Here is a 21,114-nt window from a genome sequence, read left to right on the forward strand (position 1 = left end):
ACCTGTCAGACCTCCTGCCATCTAGCCCTACCTTCCCTCCTCCCTCCACGCGCTTCTTTTTGGTTCCTTTAAAGTGCCCAGCCTCACCCCACAGGGCCTCTGCACCTGCACTCCCTGCCTATAGCGCCCTGCTCTCCTTTCTCCATGGGGTGTGGCCCTGCTTGTGTGTGTGGTTTTTTCTTTTTTTTTAAAGATGGAGTCTCACTCTGTTGCCCAGGCTGGAGTGCAATAGCGTGATCTTGGCTTGCTGCAACCTCTGCCTCCCGGGTTCAAGCAATTCTCCTGCCTTAGCCTCCTGAGTAGCTGGGATTACAGGCAAGCACCACCATGTCCAGCTAATTTTGTATTTTTAGTAGAGACGGGGTTTCTCCATGTTGGTCAGGCTGGCCTTGAACTCTCGATCTCAGGGTGACCCACCCGCCTCGGCCTCCCAAAGTGCTGGGATTACAGGCGTGAGGCACTGCACCCAGTCTAACTTTGTATTTTTAATAAAGACGGCGTTTCACCATGTTGGCCAGGCTGGTCTCAAACTCCTGACCCCAGGTGTTCCAACTGACTCAGCCTCCCAAAGTGCTGGGATTACAGGCGTGAGCCACCACACCCAGTTTGTCTTTCAGGCTTCCATCTAACTGTCCCTGAGCACCTGATCTCATATAGCCCTGGCAGGCACTCTGGAGCCACCCAGATTCCTGGTCTTCACAGCCCTCATTGCCCTCTGAAATTCTTATCTATTCACAGTCCACGCCCTTTAGAATGTAGGTTCTAAAAAAAAGAGGCTGCTGAGTCAGCACTGCTCACAGGCCAAGACCAGAGCCTGGTCCAGGAGACAGGGCCCACATGGATGGTGGATGCATAAATGCACACGTGCATGAATGAATGAATGAGTGAATGAGTGAGTGAGTGTATCCTTAGCAAAACAACATTGGGTGAACCCAAGATGGAGGCTTCTCTTGTGCTGCTGCCGCCCTGGGGTTCTGGCTGTAGCAGGGCTGAAAGGCTGAATCAGCCACGTCATGTGTGCTTGTGTATGTGCAGATGTGTGCGTGTGTGTGTGTGTGTGTGTGTGTGTGTGTGTGTGTGTAGAGGTGGGTGGGTGGGAAATGGGCCAGGAAGCATATGCCAAGGGCTCTAGCCTCAGAGGCCTGGCTCAGCCAGCACATACGGTTGTAAAACTCAGACGAAAGTGCCGACTCCCCTTCCTCCAGCCAATTCCAATTTTACGCTCCCTGCGTTAATACCAATCTGGTGGAGAGTGTGAGGCGAAGCTGAGGAATGTGCACTCGCGATGTCTGAACTGTCTCCAAAATGCCTGCCAGTGAGGCCAGCCCAGCCAAGCCGCAGCCAGAGAGGCTGAAACCTGGGCCAGGGCAGCCCCGACTCCGGGGAGAGGAGACGCACACGTCCACCCACACAGCCAGGATGTGGTGGCTGCAGGTGAGCGACAGTGCCCACCGCTAATCTTAGCCACCCTGAGGGCTGGCTGCAGGGAGCATGATTGATTTATGCATATTTTCCTCAATAAAGATATACTACTTTTATAATCAGCTGAGAGGGAGGGAAGGAAAGCCTCATTGTTTAAAAATATATTGGCAAGTACTGAGGAATTTGAACACTATTTTCCTCCCTGGACACAGGGGTCTTGCCATGTTGCCCAGGCTGATCTCGAACTCCTGGGCTCAAGTGATCCTCCCACTTCAGCCTCCCAAAGTGCTGGGATTACAGGCCGAGCCACTATGCCTGGAGAATTTGAACACTTCCACCAAAGAATTCCCAGCTTCAGAGCATGGGTCCTGTCCAGAAAGGTGTGTTGACATCCAGGAGGGGGGAACATAAACTTTGCAACCCCAGTTCTACCACTTCCCACCTGTGTGAACTCAGGAGAGTCACTTCTCATCTCTGTGCCTCGGCGGCTTTTTCTGTAAAATGAGACTAATAGCAGGCCTTGCTGCTCCTGGTGTTGCTGTGGAGTTGAAGTGAGTTCTTATGCGTAAAGCACTCATAGTCCCTGGCTTGTAGTAGGCACTCAAAAATATTAGTTTTTGTTGGCTGGGCATGTGGCACATGCCTGTAATCTTGGCACTTTGAGAGGCCAAAGTGGGCAGACTGCTTGACCCAGGAGTTCAAGATGAGCCCTAAGCAACATGGCAAAACTCCATCTCTACAGAAAATACAAAAAATTAGCTGGGCGTGGTGGCACACACCTGTAGTCCCAGCTATTCGGGAGGCTGAGGTGGGAGGATCGGTTGAGGCCAGGAAGTGTGATTGCACCACTGCACTCCAGCCTGGATGACAGAGCGAGAACTTGTCTCAAAAAAAAAGTTAGTTTTTATTAATACAACTGATAAAGGGTCAAGTTCTGGCCTGAGAGGTCATCTCGTGGTTTCCAAGCTCTCACCTCGCAGGTCACACTGATTCTGAAGGCAGGGTGGACTTGCACTCTGTGGAAGCCACTGACACTCTAGTCACCCCAGGACCCCCGGCTGGCAGGACAGAGCAGTCATTATCCCTCCTGGACAAATTATCCCTCTCTCAGCCTTGTGGACAACTACAACCACCATAATAGTTTGTCCTTGCTGAGCACCTGCAAGATGGCAGGTGCTGGTCTCATTTAATCCTCACAAGGACTCTGAGGGGTGGATGGCACATTCCCTTCCTGGAGATGGGGGTCTTCCTTGACACTGACTCCAAGGGGGTTGGTGAATTACCAGAGGGGCAGGTCAGAGCCCCAGCTCTCTGGCTCTGGAGTCCACCTGCCCCACACAATGTCAGGTTCTCAGCAGGTCCCTCAGTTTTATTGTTTGATGTCACACACTTGAGCTAATAGGAAATACATCACCAGCCAGGTGCAGTGGCTCACACCTGTAATCCCACCACTTTGGGAGGCTGAAGCGGGCGGATCACGAGGTCAGGAGTTCGGGACCAGCCTGACTAACATGGTGAAACCTCGTCTCTACTAAAACTACAAAAGTTAGCCATGTGTGGTGGCATGTGCCTGTAATCCCAGCTACTCAGGAGGCTGAGGCAGGAAAATCACTTGAACGTGGGAGGCAGAGGTTGCAGTGAGCCGAGATCGCACCATTGCACTCCAGCCTAGGCGACAGAGTGAGACTCTGTCTCCAAAAAAAAAAAAAAAAAAAAAGAAAAGAAATACATCATCTCCCACTTGATCTTAAAATCCATGGCCCTCTTGGAACCTCACTTAGGACTCCCCCCTTTTAATGGAGCATCAGTTACAGAGAAATCTCTCTCTACTCTAAGGAAAGCAGACGTGCGGGGTGTTGACAGGAGGTGAGTGCCACTCAGCCTCAATGTTGGTGAGACTCTAGGGCAGAGTAAGGTCTGTGACAGCCGGAAGATTCATGCCCCATGGTGGTGACAGTTGCTTCTGAGCTCCGGCTGTTCCCAGAAAGGAATGGGGAGAGCTTGGGGTTGGTCTTTTAACACCTGGTCCCTCAGCAGTCCTGGCTCCTGTCGGCATCTGAATTTGCAATCTCTATCTAAAACTTATAGTAGGCCAGGTGTGGTGGGTCAAGCCTGTAATCCCAGCACTTTAGGAGGCCAAAGCGGGTGGATCACAAGGTCAAGAGATCTAGACCATCCTGGCCAACATGGTGAAACCGTCTCTAATAAAAATACAAAAAATTAACCGGGCGTGGTGGCAGGCACCTGTAGTCCCAGCTACTTGGGAGGCTGAGGCAAGAGAATCGCTTGAACCCAGGAGGCAGAGGTTGCAGTGAACTGAGACTGCACCACTGCACTCCAGCGTGGAGACAGAGCGAGACTCCGTCTCAAAAAAAAAAAAAAATTATAGTAGTTGCGGGTGGGAGTTCAGAATGGTGCAGTCACTTTGGAAAACTGTGTGAAACGTCCTAAAACGAGTTGAGTTCAAAATGGTGTAGTCACTTTGGAAAATTGTTAGAAACTTCCTAAAACGAGTTTCCATAGCTCTCCTAAAAAGATCTGCCAATAATTCCACTCCTAGGTATCTACCCAAAAGAAATGAAAACATATGTTACACAAAAACTTGTACGCAAACGTTCATAGCAGCATTGTTCATGACAGCCATAAAGTGGAAAGCACACAACTGTGCACCAGCTAATGCATGGACAAATGAAATATGGTCCAGCCATATACCAAAAGATGACTCAACCACAGAAGGAATGAGGTCCTGGCACATGCTACAACATAGATGAGCCTTGAAACCATTATGGCAAGTGAAAGAAGCCAAACACAGAAGGCCATATATGGTATGATTCCATTAGCAGGAAATGTCCAGCATAGGCAAAGCCAGAGACAGAAAGTAGATGAGTGGTTGCCAGAGCCGGGGGCTGGGGAATGGTTGCTAATAGACATGCAGTATCTTTTTGGGAAAATGTTCAGGAATGAGATAGTGCTTATTGTTGTATCACCTAGTAAATATACCCCACACCTCCAAATGGTATACTTTAAGAATAATCGGCTGGGCGTGGTGGCTCATGCCTGTAATCCCAGCACTTTGGGAGGCCAAGGCAGGTAGATCACTTGAGGTCAGGAGTTCGAGACCAGCCTGGCCAACATGGTGACACCACATCTCTATTAAAAATACAAAAATCAGCCACGTGTGGTGAGCCTTCCTGTAATCCCAGCTACTCAGGAGGCTGAGGCAGAAGAATCGCTTGAACCTGGAAGGCAGAGGTTGCAGTGAGCCAAGATCCCGCCACTGCACTCCAGCCTGGGCAACAGAATGAGACTCTGTCTCAAAAAAAAAAAAAAAAAAAAAGAAGTTTGAGACCAGCCTGGGCAGCAACTTGGCGAGCCCTGGTCTCTACAAAGAATGAATGAATGAATGAAAAAAAGAATAATCAATGTCGACTTTCTTGTTGGTGGGAAACGGGTTACAGCAGCTGCAATCCCTCTGATGGGTCCTGTCATTCTAAGAACAGAGTCCAAACTCCAGGCCTCAGCCCTACCCTATGGGCTACACCCCTCACTCCAGTCTCACTCCTGACCTTGAGCTCCTCCTGGGCCCCAGGTGCCTGAGAAGCTGCCTTTTCCGGCCTCTGGACCTTTCTTTGCACAAGCTGCTCCCTCCCCAGGTTTCCTGCACCAGATCTCAGGCCTTAGGGTCCAGGTCACACACTTGGGAAGCCCCCTCTGTTCCAGCTCTGGCCAGGGACCCCTTGGTGTGTGCTCTTGCAGCCAACCCACCCCACCCGGCCTGTTTCCCTGTCTAATGCTCCTCCAGGACCACCTGCAGGGAACCCGACATCTCCCCTCGGTCATATGCCCAGCACCCATCTCCGGGCAGCCCACAGTGCAGCAAATGTTTGTTGAATACGACAAGGATTTGGGTGCAAGACCCTCACCACTGTAACTCCCATTTTATAGGGAAATGAGGCTCGGAATTTTCTGGGGGTCACACGCTAGGAGGCAGCAGCACTAGGACTTGAACCCAGGTTATGCGGCTCTAGATCAGCGCTTCGAAACAGTGACAATCTTACCCCCCAGGGGACATTTGGCAACATGTTTGGTTGTCACGCTGGGGGGTGGGGTTGGAGGAATGCTAATAGTATCCTGTGAGTGGAGGCCAGAGAGGCTGCTAAGCAACTTACAATGCCCAGAACATCCCCACAACAGAGAATTTTCCAGGTCAGCAGCACTAGGGCTGAGGAGCCCTGCTCTGGGGTGTGCGCCCCTAACCACTAGGCTGTCCTGACTCTTCGGCGGCTTCCTCCTCCTCAGGATAAAGGCCAAAGTCCTGACCTCGGATGGCAAGGGTTGGACAACCTGGCTGCTGCTGCCAGTTTCTTCAGCCCCCACTGGGGTCCGATTCCCCTTTGCCCCCAATACCTGGCCTCCCAGGATCCTTCCAACATCCCAACCTCCTTCTTGCTCAGAGCCAAGATCCCGCCTGGAGCCCCTGCCTGAGCTGCACCCACCTAACACAGTTCCCACAGTTCCCCCACCCACCTAACACAGTTCCTTCCACTCGTTCTGCAGGGTCCTGTAGATCCCATACCTCCGTCGCTACTTCCCTTCACAGCACTTGCCTAATGAAAGCAAATCCTGGCGAAGTGTGGGCAGCAGAACAACGGCTCCCAAAGATATTCATGTCCTAGTCCCAGAACCTGTGAATATGTCACCTTCCTTGGCAAAAGGGATCCTGCAGGTGTGATTAAGTTAAGGATCTTGGAATGGGAGGTCACTGTGGATCATCCAGGTAGGCCCAACATAATCTCAAAGGTCCTTACAAGAGGGAGGCAGGAGGGCCAGCAACAAAGAGACAGGAAGATGTCACTCCGTGGGCTTTGAAGAGGGAGGCAGGGGCCACAAGCTGAGGAATGCAGGCAGTGCTAGAATCTGGAAAAGGCAGGAAAAAAGGCAAAGATTCTCCCCAGAGCCTCCGGAATGGGCCAACCTGCCACCACCTTGACTTTAGCCCCATAAGGCACATTTTGAGCTTCTGACTTCCAGAACTGTAAGATAATAAATGTGTGTTGTGGATGAGTGTGGTGGCTCATGCCTGTAATCCCAGCACTTTGGGAGGCTGAGGCGGGCAGATCTCTTGAGGTCGGGAGTTCCAGAGCAGCCTAGCCAACATGGCAAAACCCTGTCTCTACGAAAAATACAAAAATTAGCCGGACGTGGTGGAAAGCACCTGTAATCCCAGCTACTTGGGAGGCTGAGGCAGGAGAATCACTTGAACCCAAGAGGCGGAGGTTGCAGAGAGCCGAGATCATGCCACTGCACTCTAGCCTGGGCGACAGAGCGAGACTCCGTCTTAAAAAAAAAAAAGTGTGTTGTTTTCTTTTCTTCTTTTTTTTTAAATTGGGCAGCGTCCTGAGCCAGGGTAGGCTCAGAGAGGCTCATGTGTTGTTTTAAGCCACTGAATTCGTGGTAATTTCTCCCAGCAGCGATAGGAGGCCAATATGGTAATACCCTGCTGAGGGTCTCTCCTGGCCCTCAGTCAACGTCAGTGGACTGAATGCTCAGAAAGGAACGGGCCTGACAGCTGGGCCGGCCCAGGCCAGGCGAGAACCAGGCTGCAAGTCTTCACATTTTCTTTCCTCTTTCAAACGTGTGGAATAAAATTCAAATGAATCAGCTATTCCAAGGGCAAAGTTTTAATTATATTCCTGCTTCATTCTCTGCTGACAAGAATGTTAATTCTCTGCTAACTCGGTGCTGACAGCCACGCCTGCTCCCTCCCTCTGCAGCTTGGGAGGGGCTCACGCTCCCTCTGGCCAGGTGACTATGACACAACCGCAAGCTCCTCTCAGCCTCCAGGTCCTCTGCTGTGCAAGGAGCCAGGGTCCTAAGCCCAGAGCCCCAGGTGGATGAAGAGTGTCTGCACCGGCACATATGAGCTGGAGTCTTGGCTTGATGTAACTAGTAGTGTGACCCCAGAGAAGTGGCTGACCTTGCAAAGCTTATGCTCCTCTTCCAGGAGATGGGGGCAGTGAGGGGACTGACTCTGCAGTGCAGCAAGGAGGAAATGAGATGCCATGCATCTTAGCCAGGCGAGTAAAAGATGGGTGAGCTACGTCAGCGGTAAGGCAACAGGGCATGGCGGGGACTGTGGAAAACTGGAGAGCCCACGCCCTTCTGAGGAGCAACAGCCACCAGCTCCATCCATTTTTTTTTTTTTTTTTTTTGAGACAGAGTCTTGCTCTGTTGCCCAGGCTGGAGTGCAGTGGTGCGATCTTGGTTCATTGCAACCTCTGCCTCCCAGGTTCAAGTGATTCTTGTGCCTCAGCCTCCTCAGTGTGTGTCACCACGCCCGGTTGATTTTCGTATTTTTAGTAGGGACGGGGTTTCACCAGGTTGGCCAGGGTGGTTTCGAACTCTTGGCCTGGACTGATCCACCCGCCTCAGCCTCCCAAAGTGTTGGGATTACAGGTGGGAGCCACTGTGCCCAGCCTCCATCCATTCTTGCAAGAATGCAACCCAGGGGCTGGAAATGTTCTCTCTCTCAATTTGGGTCATCATCACATGATGTCAATATATGTAAAAATTCACTAAGTGACATACTTAGGCGTGTATACATTATATATTTATGCCTTGACACATAAACAGATTAAAGTATTTAAGGAAATGTGGGCCCAGGGTTATCAAAGCTTCTGAATTTTCAAAAGCTTAAAATGCAGATTTTTATATAAAGTACCCTGATTTTTAAATGTTGGAAACAAATTCTTTTTTTTCTTTTTGAGACAGGATCTTGCTCTGTCGCCCAGGCTGGAGTAAAGTGGCACAATCAATGCTTACGGTAGCCATGACCTCCTGGACTCAAGCCATCCTCCTACCTCAGCCTCCCAAGTAGCTGGGACTAGAGGCATGCACCACCACACCTGACTAGCTTTTGTATTTTTTTGTAGAGATGGAGTTTTGCCATGTTGCCCAGGCTGGTCTCAAACTCCTGGGCTCAAGTGATCCTCCCACATTGGCTTCCCAAAATGCTGGGATTACAGGCATGAGCCACTGCACCTGGCCTGGAAACAAATTCTTACTTGTCATTTTTTTGAAATATCACTTGAGTGCAGACTCCCCAACTCCCACCACCAACCCCCTGCATTGGGCATAATGCCTGACATGCTCAAGGCCAGATCGGCGTCTTTGAGGAAAAGGCAAAAGCAAGATCAAGTCCACAGCCTCAGAACCTTCGTCTGCCTAGACGTACCTCTAGCCGGTCCACTTTGGCGTAGATGCCACGCATTTCTGTCAGTTTGGCCTTAAGGACTGGGATATTTTCCTCCAGGATCTGTGAAGTATCACTCCTGATCTGCAAGGAACAAAACAGCTCATCAGGCCTTCTGCCCCGTCACTGTGTCCTCCTGCCTGCCTCAGTGGCCGGCCAGGGTCTACACACACCCCACCGATGGCTGAGGTGTCAGGTGGCGTCTTGCGCAATACAGGCCCAAGAACAACTCGGAGCTCCAGGGTAGGACCAACATCGTTGCCTCTGTGGACCCAGACCTACCCAGGTATTATTTACCGAACCACAAATTAATCACTTCCCACCAACCACCCAGCAACACCAGTCCCAAACTAAATATCTTCATTTTCTAAACCACTGAACTGGAGCGAATGGAAAGAATCAGAATCTCTTTTCTAAACCAAAGTCAAAGTCAGTCCAGTTTTCATTGCATTGGAAGTAATATTAACAAGTTGATCATTACGATTAATATTCATTAATAATGTTAATGAAAGCCACAACTCTCATGTATCAGATGCTTCCGACATGCAGGCACTGTCCTAAGTACTTCCTTGCACCATCTCCTTTAGTTTTCATTTTCTTCTGCTTGGCAAGGGCCCCAAAAGTGAACTGTATGAAGCCACATATTCTTCCCTTGATCACTGAAATCAGACGCTGATGGTTCCTTTTTCCTTCAGAACCCAAGGACCAAGACTAACTCTTCTGTGTGTGTGAGAGAGAACGAGTGATTCCATTTTCATGTTATCACATCCTCACTGTGCAAAAAAAGGCCACATATTCATAGCTCTCAAATTCTGGGGAGTGGCTGGGCATGGTGGCTCGGCATGGTGGCTCATGCCTGTAATCCCAGCACTTTGGGAGGCCGAGGTAGGTGGATCACCTGAGGTCAGGAGTTCAAGACCAGCCTGGCCAACATGGTGAAACCCCGGCTCTACTAAAAATACAAACATTAGCCGGGCGTGGTGGCACTCACCTCTAATCTCAGCTACTCGGGAGGCTGAGGCAGGAGAATCGCTTGAATCTGGGAGGCGGAGGTTGCAGTGAGCCAAGATCGAGCCATTGCACTCCAGCCTGAGTGACAGGGTGAAACTCCATCTCAAAAAAGAAAAAAAAAAAATTCTGAGGAGCAACTGAATCTCCTGGGGGAAGCCTTTCAAATGCTGATTCCCAGCCTCTCCTAGTTTGAGAATCTGCATTTTCAGCCAACAGTCTGAGGCAACGTTGGAATAGGAATCTGGGGACCACTGTTAGAGAAACACCAGTGGGCACAGCAGGAGCTGGACTAAGGAGTCAGGCTAGTGTCTAAATTTAGCTCTACCCACCATGAGCTCTGTGACCTTGGGCAACTCACTGCACCTCTCTGAGCCCTCCTTTGCTCACTGGGACAGTGGTGCAATGACGATGGTCCTTCTTCCACTGGGATACTGAGGATGAGCTGTTTAGCACAGTGCTGGCGTGGAGTGTGGAGGCGGCTTCTGATGTGCTCCCCGTGGTCTCACCCTCCTGGTATCCTCACCCTCATGTAATCCCCTCCCCTAGATTTTGGGCTGGGCCTAGTGACTTTTTTTTGTTTGTTTGTTTTTTGAGACTGAGTCTGGCTCTGTTGCCCAGGCTGGAGTGCAGTGGCACAATCTCAGCTCACTGTAACCTCCGCCTCCCAGGTCCAAGTGATTCTCCTGCCTCAGCCTCCCGAGGAGCTGGGACCACAGGCACGCACCACCATGCCCGGGTAGTTTTTGTATTTTAGTAGAAACGGGGTTTCACCACATTGGCCAGGTTGGTCTTGAACTCCTGACCTCAAGTGATCCACCTGCCTTGGCCTCCCAAAGAGCTGGGATTACAGGCATGAGTCACCACTCCTGGCCCCAAATTTTTATTTAAAAATTTTTTGAAAACTATACCTGTTTTTCCTCCTCTTTCTGCCAAAGTACATCAGACTTCTTGTGGTTATCGTGAAAATCTGCTCCCACCACTGTTCAGAATAATATTTCCCCCTTGCCCTGGGTTTGCTGAGACCTTCGCCCCATTGCCCTGTACATCTAAAACCAAACTCCTCCATGCCTCTCCCCACGCCTAGCCCTCCTCTGGTCACAGCACTGCCATCTCTCTGGGCACCTAGCTCTAGGTGTCCAGTGTCCTCAGGGATACTCATTTTTCTTTTTCTTTTATTTATTTATTTATTTTTGAGACGCAGTCTCACTCTGTCTCCCAGGCTGGAGTGCAGTGGCATGATTTCTGCTCACTGCAAGCTCCGCCTCCCAGGTTCACGCCATTCTCCTGCCTCAGCCTCGCGAGTAGCTGGGACTACAGGCGCCCGCCACCACGCCCGGCTAATTTTTTGTATTTTTAGTAGAGATGGGGGTTTCACCGTGTTAGCCAGGATGGTCTCGATCTCCTAACCTTGCGATCCACCTGCCTCAGCCTCCCAAAGTGCTGGGATTACAGGCGTGAGCCACCGCGCCCAGCCAGGGATACTCGTTTTTCATGCCCTGATCCCACAAGGTCAAAAATCGGCCCTGAGAGGGTGGCATGTGGTGTCAGGCTGCCCAGCCTAAGCCCCTGCCCCAACGTTCTCCACTATGACACCACACCAGTCCCCTAGCCTCCCTGGGCCTCGGTTTCCTCATCTCATATTTTGAAAAAAAAAAAAAAAATTTTTGAAGGCCGGGCACAGTGGCTTACACCTGTAATCCCAGCAGTTTGGGAGGCCAAGGCAGGCAGATCACCTGAGGTGAGGAGTTCAAGACTAGCCACAGCCAAAATGGAGAAACCCTGTCTCTACTAAAAATACAAGTTAGCTGGGCATGGTGGCGCATGCCTGTAGTCCCAGCTACTCGGGAAGCTGAGGCAGGAGAATCGCTTAAACCGAGGAAACAGAGGTTGCAGTGAACCAAGATGACACCACTGCACTCCAGCCCGGGCGACAATGCAAGACCCTGTCTCTAAAACAATAAAAATTCAAGTGGGGCTCCCATGAGAAATTGCTGGTTCTAGGACTGAGCTGAGTCTGGAGCATCTTGTAGCACCAGAAAGCAAGAAAGTGTTCCACAAAATAAAGGATGAGATGGGGCTTACCCAAGGGACACAGAAGCCAACCTGCAAGAGTGAAATGGCCAAAGCTGGGACAAGCTGAGCAACAAAAAATTAACATAGTATTAGATCAAAGCTCGAAGTACAAAGTAAATGTGCACAAGCCTAATATGTGCAGAGGACTGAACGGGTCTGGAAAGGGAGAAATGGCAAATTCCACTGGAGAAAGCCGCAGGCACCACCTTATGCAGGTTCACATCTGTGATGCCATGTGGGCATCGTGTACCCTCTGATGGGATGTGATAAGAAGGCTCCTCCTCTGCGGTGATCGTTCCATAAATTCCTATCTCCAGTCTAACCACATGAAAAACATCACAAAAATCGAGGGACCTTCTACGAAACACCTGACCAGCATGCCTCAAAACTGCACAAGTGATGAAAAGCAAGGTAAGACTGAAACTGTCACAGACCGAAAAAGACTAAGGAGACGTGACAACCTCGTGCCATGTGGCACTTTAGACTGGATCCTGGAACAGAAAGAGGACACTCAAGGGAAACTGATGACATCAAAACAAAGTGTGGAGTTCAGTGAATAGCAATATACCAATGCTGGTTTCTTTGTTTGGTTTTTTGTTTTGTTTTGTTTTTTGGTGGGGGGGGTGGGTTGTTTTTTGTTTTTTGTTTTTTTATAGGGTCTTGCTTTGTCACCCAGGCTGGAATGCAGTGGTGCAATCATGACTTGTTGCAGCCTCGACCTCCTGGGCTCAAACAATTCTCCAGCCTCAGCCTCTTGAATAGCTGGAACTACAGCTGTCCACCACCATGCCCAGCTAATTGTTTATCTTTTGTAGAGACAGGGTTTTACTGTGATGTCTAGGCTGCTCTTGGACTCCTGGCCTCAAGCTATCCTCCTGCCTCAATCCAAAGTGCTGGGTTTACAGGCGTCAGCCACTGTGCCTGGCCCCTTAGTACTGGCAAATGTACCATGGTGATGTGAGATGTTAACAATGGAGGCCAGGAGCTCAAGACCAGCCCGGGCAACATAGCGAGGCACCATCTCTATTAAAAAATTTAATATGTATTTTAAAAAACCTTAGGGTTAATATGGCAACTCTCTGAACAATCTTTGCAATTTTTCTGTAAATCGAAACTATTCCAAAATAAAAAATATATAAATATGGTTTTAAAAATTCAAGTAATTAGGTCTGAACTACAGCTTCTCTTAAGTCAGCAGCTTTGGCAATGATGGGCCTGAGTCTCCCCAGGCAGCAAAGGCTGGGGCTGCTCCCTCCAGATGGGCCTGAGCACTGGGGTTTCCACAGTCATCACCCCTCCCCATTGTCTCACCCCAGCTGCACGCTCTGCCTGGCTCCAGCATTTGTTACCAGTGACAGGGAAAGGTCCTCAGTCTCCTCCCTTTCTTCCCCAAGGCCGGATTTCTAGAGAGAAGCTCATTCCTCAACAAGGCTAAACTTGGAGAAAATCACCCTGATGTAGCAAAGAGCAGATAATTAATTCCAGGGCAAGGTCAGAACACGGGGGAACAAACTTGAATCGTATCCTTCTGTTAATTTCTAAAGAAACAAATCGGGGGAGGAGTGAAAATGAGCTTGGGGGTATGGGCTGGGATTGGCAACCTACAGCAGACAGAGAAAGTGGTAGAAAGGAGACTCAAGGACCACCCTCACCCCCTAAATCCTGAAGAATTGGGAACAAACAAGTCTCTTCTCTTTTTTTTTTCCTTATTTTTGTTTGTTTAGTTTTGTTTTTGTTTTTTTGAAACAAGTCTCACTCTCTCCCCCAGGCTGGAGTACAGTGGCATCATCTCTGCTCACTGCAACCTCTGCCTCCCAGGTTCAAGTGATTCTCCTGCCTCAGCCTCCCCAATAGCTGGGATTACAAGCACCTGCCACCACGCCTGGCTAATTTTTGTATTTTTAGTAGAGACAGGGTTTCACCATGTTGGCCAGGCTGGTCTTGAACTCCCAATCTCAAGTGATACACCCACCTTGGCTTCCCAAAGTGCTGGAATTACAGGCATGAGCCACTGCGCCCAGCCTGTTTCTTATTTTATTTTTAGAGAAATCCCTTCTCTGATGCAGCTTCTCCAATGGCTGAAACTGAAGGCAACAGGGAACTGTTTATACCTGCCCACAGGTTTACTGTAGTTACTCAGAATGAGGGGCCAGGGAGGGCAATCCTAGGGGCTGAAAGGCCCCAAACCTTACTCTTGGTTCCACCCTGGGCTGAGAACCATAAAAGAAACTTTAGGGCCAGGTGCGGTGGCTCACACCTGTAATCCCAATTCTTAGGTGAGAGGATCACTTGAGGCCACGAGTTCAAGACCAGTGTAGGCAACATAGTGAGGCACCATCTCTATTTTAAAAATTAAAAATTTATTAAAGGAAAAAACAGAACTGTAGGTCCAGTCTAGAGGGGCATGATACCAACAGAGCACACTCCATGAACTCTCACCGTGTGCTGGGAACAGGCCCTGTGAGGCAAAAACCATTTCCTCTTCAACCTTATTTTATGGGAGATAAAACCGAGGCTCAGAGAAACTAAATGAGCTGGCCCAAGGTCACAAAGCTAGAAAGTGGGAGAGGGAGGAGTCCAATCCAGATGGGCCTGAGGCCACCCTTCCTAACACCAGAGGTCTACAGATGTTGTTCATCGGGCAAAGGCAGTGTCAGCCCAATCATGCCTAAAAAAAACAAAAAAAGTAAAACCAAACCAGATGCATCAAAGTCAGGATATTTCCCTTAGAAACCCAGATCTCTGGCTTCTCGTGAAAAATCAGAATACCTGGACACACTGAGCCAAGATCTGGCCACACTGAGATTATCTATGTTGCTGTGTAGAGCAGTCAATTCTTTTTCATTGCTGTGTAGTATTCCAATATATGCATAAATCAACTGAGCCCATGTTCCACATGGCAACAATCAGCTGGAGCTGAGTGACAGCTGCCACTTTTGTTAACCCCAGTCCCCATCACTCCCAACAGTCTCCCCAACATGGAATCCACAGCTACCCAGAGCAGCACTTTCTTCTTATGGAGGAGTCAAAAGGAAGGTGACACATTTTTCATCTCCAACTCACTTCTCATCACATTACAGACGTTTACATTTGCGTACCTTGGGCTACGCTCTGAGAAAAGCAAAGAGATTTCAGTGAAAAAGCCTCCATGCTCTAGAGCCTCTGCCAGGACAAACACCCAACCAGGTGTGCTAGCCTGGGGGCCCCAGACCCTTCCCCCAACTATCCTCCCACCTCTCCAGAGCTGGTCTCCAGAACCCAGAAGTCTGGGCTGCAGGTGCTGAGGTCACCACAGAGGAAAGTCATCTGTCCAGAATGATTCAGGGCCCCTAGGAAGGAGAGCCAAATGCACTTGACCCAAGAACATGTACCCACGCCAAATGCAACTGCTGGGCCAAGGCCAACAGGAAATGTTCTCCATTTATGCGAGCGAAGTAAGACTCTGCTCCTTGGCAGAAGGTGGGCCCAAGGCCACTGGAGTTTCAGAGGGACTGGACAAGCTGCCCAAACCCCAGAGGGCACTGAGCTGAAAGGCTTTACAAATCCAGCCTTACTGTGGATCACTTCATCAACGTCATGCCCCTCTGGTGCTTTGGTAATAATGATGATGGCATTAGTAGCTGCCATTTGTTAGTCATTTAATAAATAGCACTGTGCTATTTATTATAATAATAAAAATTATTAATAAATAGCACTGTGCTCAGCAATGATCTTTAACTGGGTGTAAGTGACACACAGGAAAGTGCACAGCTCATAAGTGGACAGCTTGACGAATCCGTACATATGTTTACATCTGTGTAACCACCACCCAGACTAAGATATAGAATATTTCATCACCCCACAAGGCCTCCTGTAGGCCATGACTACCCTCCCCAAACCAACCACTACCTGACTTATACCACCCATAGATTAGTTCTGCCTATTCCTGAACTTCAGACTACTGGAATCACACAGAATGTATTCTTGTGTCAAGCTTTTCTTTTTAAATTTATTATTATTATTATTTAAAAATAAAGATGAGGTCTCCCTATGTTGCCCAGGCTGGTCTCAAACTCCTGAGCTCAAGCAACCCTCCCACTTTGTCCTCTCAGAGAGCTGGAATTACAGGTGTGAGCCATCATGCCTGGCCATGACTTCTTTCGCTCAATATCACATGTGTGAGATTATCTATGTTGCTGTGTAGAGCAGTCAATTCTTTTTCATTGCTGTGTAGTATTCCAATATATGCATAAATCAACAATTGCTTTACTCATTCTACTGCTGATGGACATTTGGATTGTTTCTAGTTTGGAGTATCATAAATAAGCCTTCTTTTTGGGGGGGGGGCGGGGGGGATGGAGTCTCACTCTGTCACTGAGGCTGGAGTGCAGTGATGCAATCTCAGCTCACTGCAACTTCCGCCTCCCGGGTTCAAGTGATTCTCCTGCCTCAGCTTCCCAAGTAGCTGGTACTACAGGTGCATGCCACCACGCCCAACTAATTTTTGTATTTTTAGTAGAGACAGGGTTTTGCCATGTGGGCCAGGCTGGTCTCGAACTCCTGACCTCAGGTGATCCACCCGCCTCAGCTTCCCAAAGTGCTGGGATTACAGGCATGAGCTACCACGCCCAGCGAATAAGGCTTCTATGAACATTTGTGTGTGAATTTTTGCGTGGTTTGGGCACTTGTTTTCATTCCTTATTGGTAGTGACAAGGGCTAGAATTGCTGGGATGTGGGTTAAGCACATGTTCAACTTTGTATAAGAGGCTGGGTGCAGTGGCTCACGCCTGTAATCCCAGCACTTTGGATGGCTGAGGCGGGCGGATCACTTGAGGTCAGGAGTTTGAGGTCAGCTTGGCCAACGTGGTGAAACCCCATCTCTACTAAAAATACAAAAATTAGCCAGATGTGGTGGTGGGCACCTGTAATCCCAGCTACTGGGGCACGAGAATCGCTTGAACCCAGGAGGTAGAGGTTGCAATGAGCTGAGATAGCACCACTGCACTACAGCCTGGGCAACAGAGTGAGACTGTGTCTCCAAAAAAAAAAAAAAAAAAAACCTGTAAGAAACTGCCAAGCTGTTTCCAAAGTGGCTGTAGTTTCTTTTGCATTTCTACCAGCAATGTATGAGAGCTTCATTGCTCTACATCCTTGCCAACACTTGGTATTTTGGTGGTTTTTAAGATCTAGCCATTCTAGTGGGTGTAAAGCACACATCTCTGCCTCATCTATTCCTTACAGTAACTCTTTGGAGATGGAAACTATTTGTAGTGGATTAAGGATGGCCACAAACTCCTTAATTCCTTCCATGAAGAGGTAGAATACAGGTTCTCTCCCGATTCTGGCTGGGCTGTGTAACTGCTTTGACCAATAAACTACAACAGAAGTGACACTGTGTCAGTTTCCGTACTCAGACCTCAAGACATGTGGCAGCTTCCCTCCTGCCCGTTGGACTGCTTGCTCTGGGGAGGTCAAACAGCCATGCTACGAGGAAGCCCACGCCAGCCACGTGGAGAGCGTGCACGGGGCAAGTTACACCAACCAGCCCCAGCCAGCCCAGCCCAGGTACCAGACAAGTGATGAAGGAGACAGCTTCGACTCAAATGAGCTGAGTCCTCTGTGCCCTGCTCTAGCCCACAAAATAAATGGGTGGTTGTTTTACATCACTAAATTTTCGGGTAGTTTGACACAGCAATAGATAATCAGAGCCATTATTTTCATTTTACGGAGGAAAAAGTAAAGGTTCAGAGAGGTAACGTGACATGTCCATGGCCCTACAGTGGAAGGAATCAGAATGTGAAGTGCCAATAATTGGCATCATATCAAATGTAAAAGAGGTCCCTGAACAGAGTGGTGAATTTCAGTGACAGAGAGTGATCAAGACAGGCAAGTGGAAGAACTAATAGAGCAGACAGGAAGCTGGACTTTGATTTCCAACAGCCCAATTTTATCAGAAAGGAAGTGGCTTCTCTCTAAACCATGCAGCCCAGGGCCTGCCTTCTCTCGGACCTGTAAATTGATCAAACAGTGTTTCTGAAGACCAAGGCAGGGACCTGGGGGGACAGTGGTCCATGGTGTGACACCACCTGCCCCTAAAGGACCCTACTCATCCCTAGCTTGGATTTCAAAGCAGCTCTTAAAGAGAAAAAAGAGGCCCCAAGCTAGGGCTGATCACCGGACACCTCTCTCTGCAGTCATGCAGCCCCACAGCACGCAGCAGACATACCAGGTAAGCCAAGCATGAACCTCTAGGGGCCAAGAGGATTTCTAGAATATAAATGGCATTGGCACAGCATGCCCATGCAGGGGCTGTAAGCTCAAACACCCCCAGGGGTCCCACAGGCATCACATATTTGCAGAACTGGCTGGGCACATTCTGTCAACACAGACATGGGAAGAGTCTTTGCTTCCAAAAGGATGCATGTTCTCTTCCATTTCTTGGAACATGGGATCCTCTCGGTCTGGCTTTATTTTCCCACTTTCAGTAGGGTCAAAAGAACAGAGAAACATCATCTATCAAAAATACACAAGCACGTGGCGGCTCTGGAGTCAGGAAGACTCCCCAGCAGCAGCCAGCACTGTAACAAGCTGGAAAGCACGCTTGCTGCCCACAGCAGGCGGTCGCTTGCTTGCCACGTGACATGGTGGCCGATGCTTGCAAGGTAGGAATGAGTACCCCAGGAGGGCCAGATCTTTGCTTTTCTGAGAGAAGCCGGAACTCTAGATTTTTCACATGAAATTCTAAAAATGTCACAAGCTAATGCCTGCTTTTTTCCCCCGCTAGAAACATCAAATTATCTGCAGGCAGGATTGGACCTGTGGGTCATCGGTGTGTGGCCTCAGGATTAAATCTTTCCATGAAGCATCTCCAGGCTTCGAGTTAGGAGAACCTGCCTGATGCTGCCTGCAATCTTGAGTCTCCTGGCAACAAAGACACACACTTCCCACCACAGGAAGCTGCGATGGTTTTTCAGGGCTGGGCCACATGGGTCTCTCTCCACCTGTCCTCACGGACTCCTGCCCCCAGCCCTCTTCAGGCTGATGCTGGGTCTCCTTGCGCAGAATGCCCACGTGGATGACGGGATGGGATTTGAAAACAAACGTGTCCCTGGAGCATCCATCCACACCATCCTCCCGACCTGCCTTCCCTGCCCGCAGCCATGACCCTTCACCCAGTGCCCAGCCATACCACATCCCTGGCCTCCCCGCCTTTGCACAGGCTGGTCCTTCTGCCTGAATGCACTCCTTCCCCATCTGTTGAATTCTTTGTTTCTCCTTCCAGCCCCAGATTCATCACCACCTGTTATACGAAGCCTTCCCAATTTCCTAGGCAGGACTTAGCACCACTGGCTCTGGGATCCCTTCACACCTTGACCTTACCTTCACAACAGCACTGTAGCATGGGATGGCACCAACTGGTACCCAAATCAGTCTCCCCACATACACTGGGGCTTGATGGGGATGGAGATGGACTGAACTCTCTTTGCATACTCAAGCTTATCACGGGGCCCATTCATGAGAAAGGGCCCAATGCAGCCGGGCACGGTGGCTCACACCTATAATCAATCCCAGCACTTTGGAGGCCGAGGCGGGAGGATCACTTGAGGCCAGGAGTTCAAGACCAGCCTGGCCAACATGGTGAAACCCCATCTCTACTAAAAATACAAAAATTAGCCGGGCATGGTGGTGCATGCTTGTAATCCCAGCTACTCGGGAGGCTGAGGCAGGAGAATCACTTGAACCTGGGAGGCAGAGGTTGCAGTGAGCCGAGATCACATCATTGCACTCCAGCCTGGAGGACAGAGTGAGACTCTGTCTGGAAAGGAAGGAAGGAAGAAAGGAAGCAAGGGAGGGAGGGAAAGACGGAAAGACAGAAAGACAGAAAGAGAAAGAAAGAGCCCAACGCGTGGTGGTAAAGAAAGGACAATCCAGGCTGTTAAAAGCCTGTCTTGTTACCTAGCTCCCACCTGGACCCACATCTGAACATAAAAATTGACTCAAGAGAAGAAACCACATAGGTCCTCTTGGAATTTCTGCTGTGACCCTAGAGGCTGGGCCGAGGTCTGCTGAATATGTAGGGATGACTCAGTGCCTGCTGTCTAGGGTGGCTTTGTGCCTGGCACAAAGGAAGGTGTTCAGTGAACATCTGGGGCTGCTGTTACTGTTACTCCCTTGGGGTCTCACAAACACTCTCAGGGTCCGGACACGGTGCTTCTCAGGGACATAAACGCGTACCACTGGGCCCAGCTGGCCAGGCTTCCTCCACTCTGGGGAGACGCAGGGCCTGGTCACAATATGGAGCTCTACCCTTTGGGCCTCCAGGCAGACACCTCAAGCCCAGGTTACTGGTTTGCCTCTAATAAGCTTGAGAGCTTCTAGAAAATTCTATCAGTGCTCCTGGGGGCTCCACACCTGGCTGGCAGCAATCCTAGGAACACTGGGATCTAGAAGCAATTTCTTTTTCTTTTCTTTTCTTTTTTTTTTTGAGACATAATCTTGATCTATCACCCAGGCTGGAGTGCAGTGGCGTAATCTCAGCTCACTGTAATCTCCACCTTCCGGGTTCAAGCAATTCTCCTGCCTCAGCCTCCTGAGCAGCTGAAATTACAGGTGCCTGCCACCACACCCAGCTAATTTTTGTATTTTTGGTAGAGGCAGGGTTTCACCATGTTGGTCAGGCTGGTCTGGAACTCCTGACCTCAGGTGATCTGCCCGCCTCGGCCTCCCAAAGTGCTGGGATTACAGGTGTGAGCCACTGCGCCCAGCCTCTAGAGGCGATTTCTAGAGACTCTGGTGTGTAAGGCCTTGTCTTCTGGGCCATTGTCTTCCATCTTCCTCCTCAGCCAGGCTAGTATATTTGGGCCAACCAGACACAGTAGGAGGTAAAAGCAGAGAGAACAGAAGGATTCAGGAAGGAACTCGATGCCCAACTCCACCACGGGCTGTGGCCTGGGCAAGAGGCTCCTCCTAGGCCTCGCAGGCCTGAAGCCATTTCCTGGCTGTCTCCATGTTTGCACAGGGGACGGTGAAGAGCTGAGGAAAGTTAAATATAGCCTAGCGTCCCCGCTGAACGGCTCCCTGCATCGGTGCCCGAGAGTGCCACCTTGTGGTCCACTCCTGGCTCCTCTGCGGAATAAAAACCATCTCCAGGGAAGGATGAGATCAAGATGGCCGCCTCAGGAAGCACTTGGGTTTGAGTGAGAGAGAGAGAGAGAGAGAGAGAGAGAGAGAGAGAGAGAGGGAGGGTTTGCACGTGGCTTTCCCCTCAGCGCTGGCCGCTGCCCCATTCCTCCTGGTTGCTAACTCACCACCAAAATGGCTTCCCCAGAAAACTCCAGCAAGGGCCTGAAGTCTGGCCTGGGCCTAAACCCACGCC

The 21,114-nt window shown here is 49.8% G+C and overlaps 1 protein-coding gene across 1 annotated transcript in view; it reads right to left on the reverse strand.

Annotated features, from left to right (window-relative positions):
- Nucleotides 1–21,114, reverse strand: part of BCAS4 (breast carcinoma amplified sequence 4) — an 84,557-nt gene that overhangs the window by 40,372 nt on the left and 23,071 nt on the right. The window contains exon 3 of the mRNA XM_004093099.2: nt 8,657–8,758. Coding sequence (XP_004093147.1) covers nt 8,657–8,758 — 102 coding nt within the window. The remainder of the gene's footprint in view (nt 1–8,656; nt 8,759–21,114) is intronic.

This window comes from Nomascus leucogenys, chromosome 13, assembly GCF_006542625.1.
Source record: "Nomascus leucogenys isolate Asia chromosome 13, Asia_NLE_v1, whole genome shotgun sequence".
NCBI lineage: Eukaryota > Metazoa > Chordata > Mammalia > Primates > Hylobatidae > Nomascus > Nomascus leucogenys.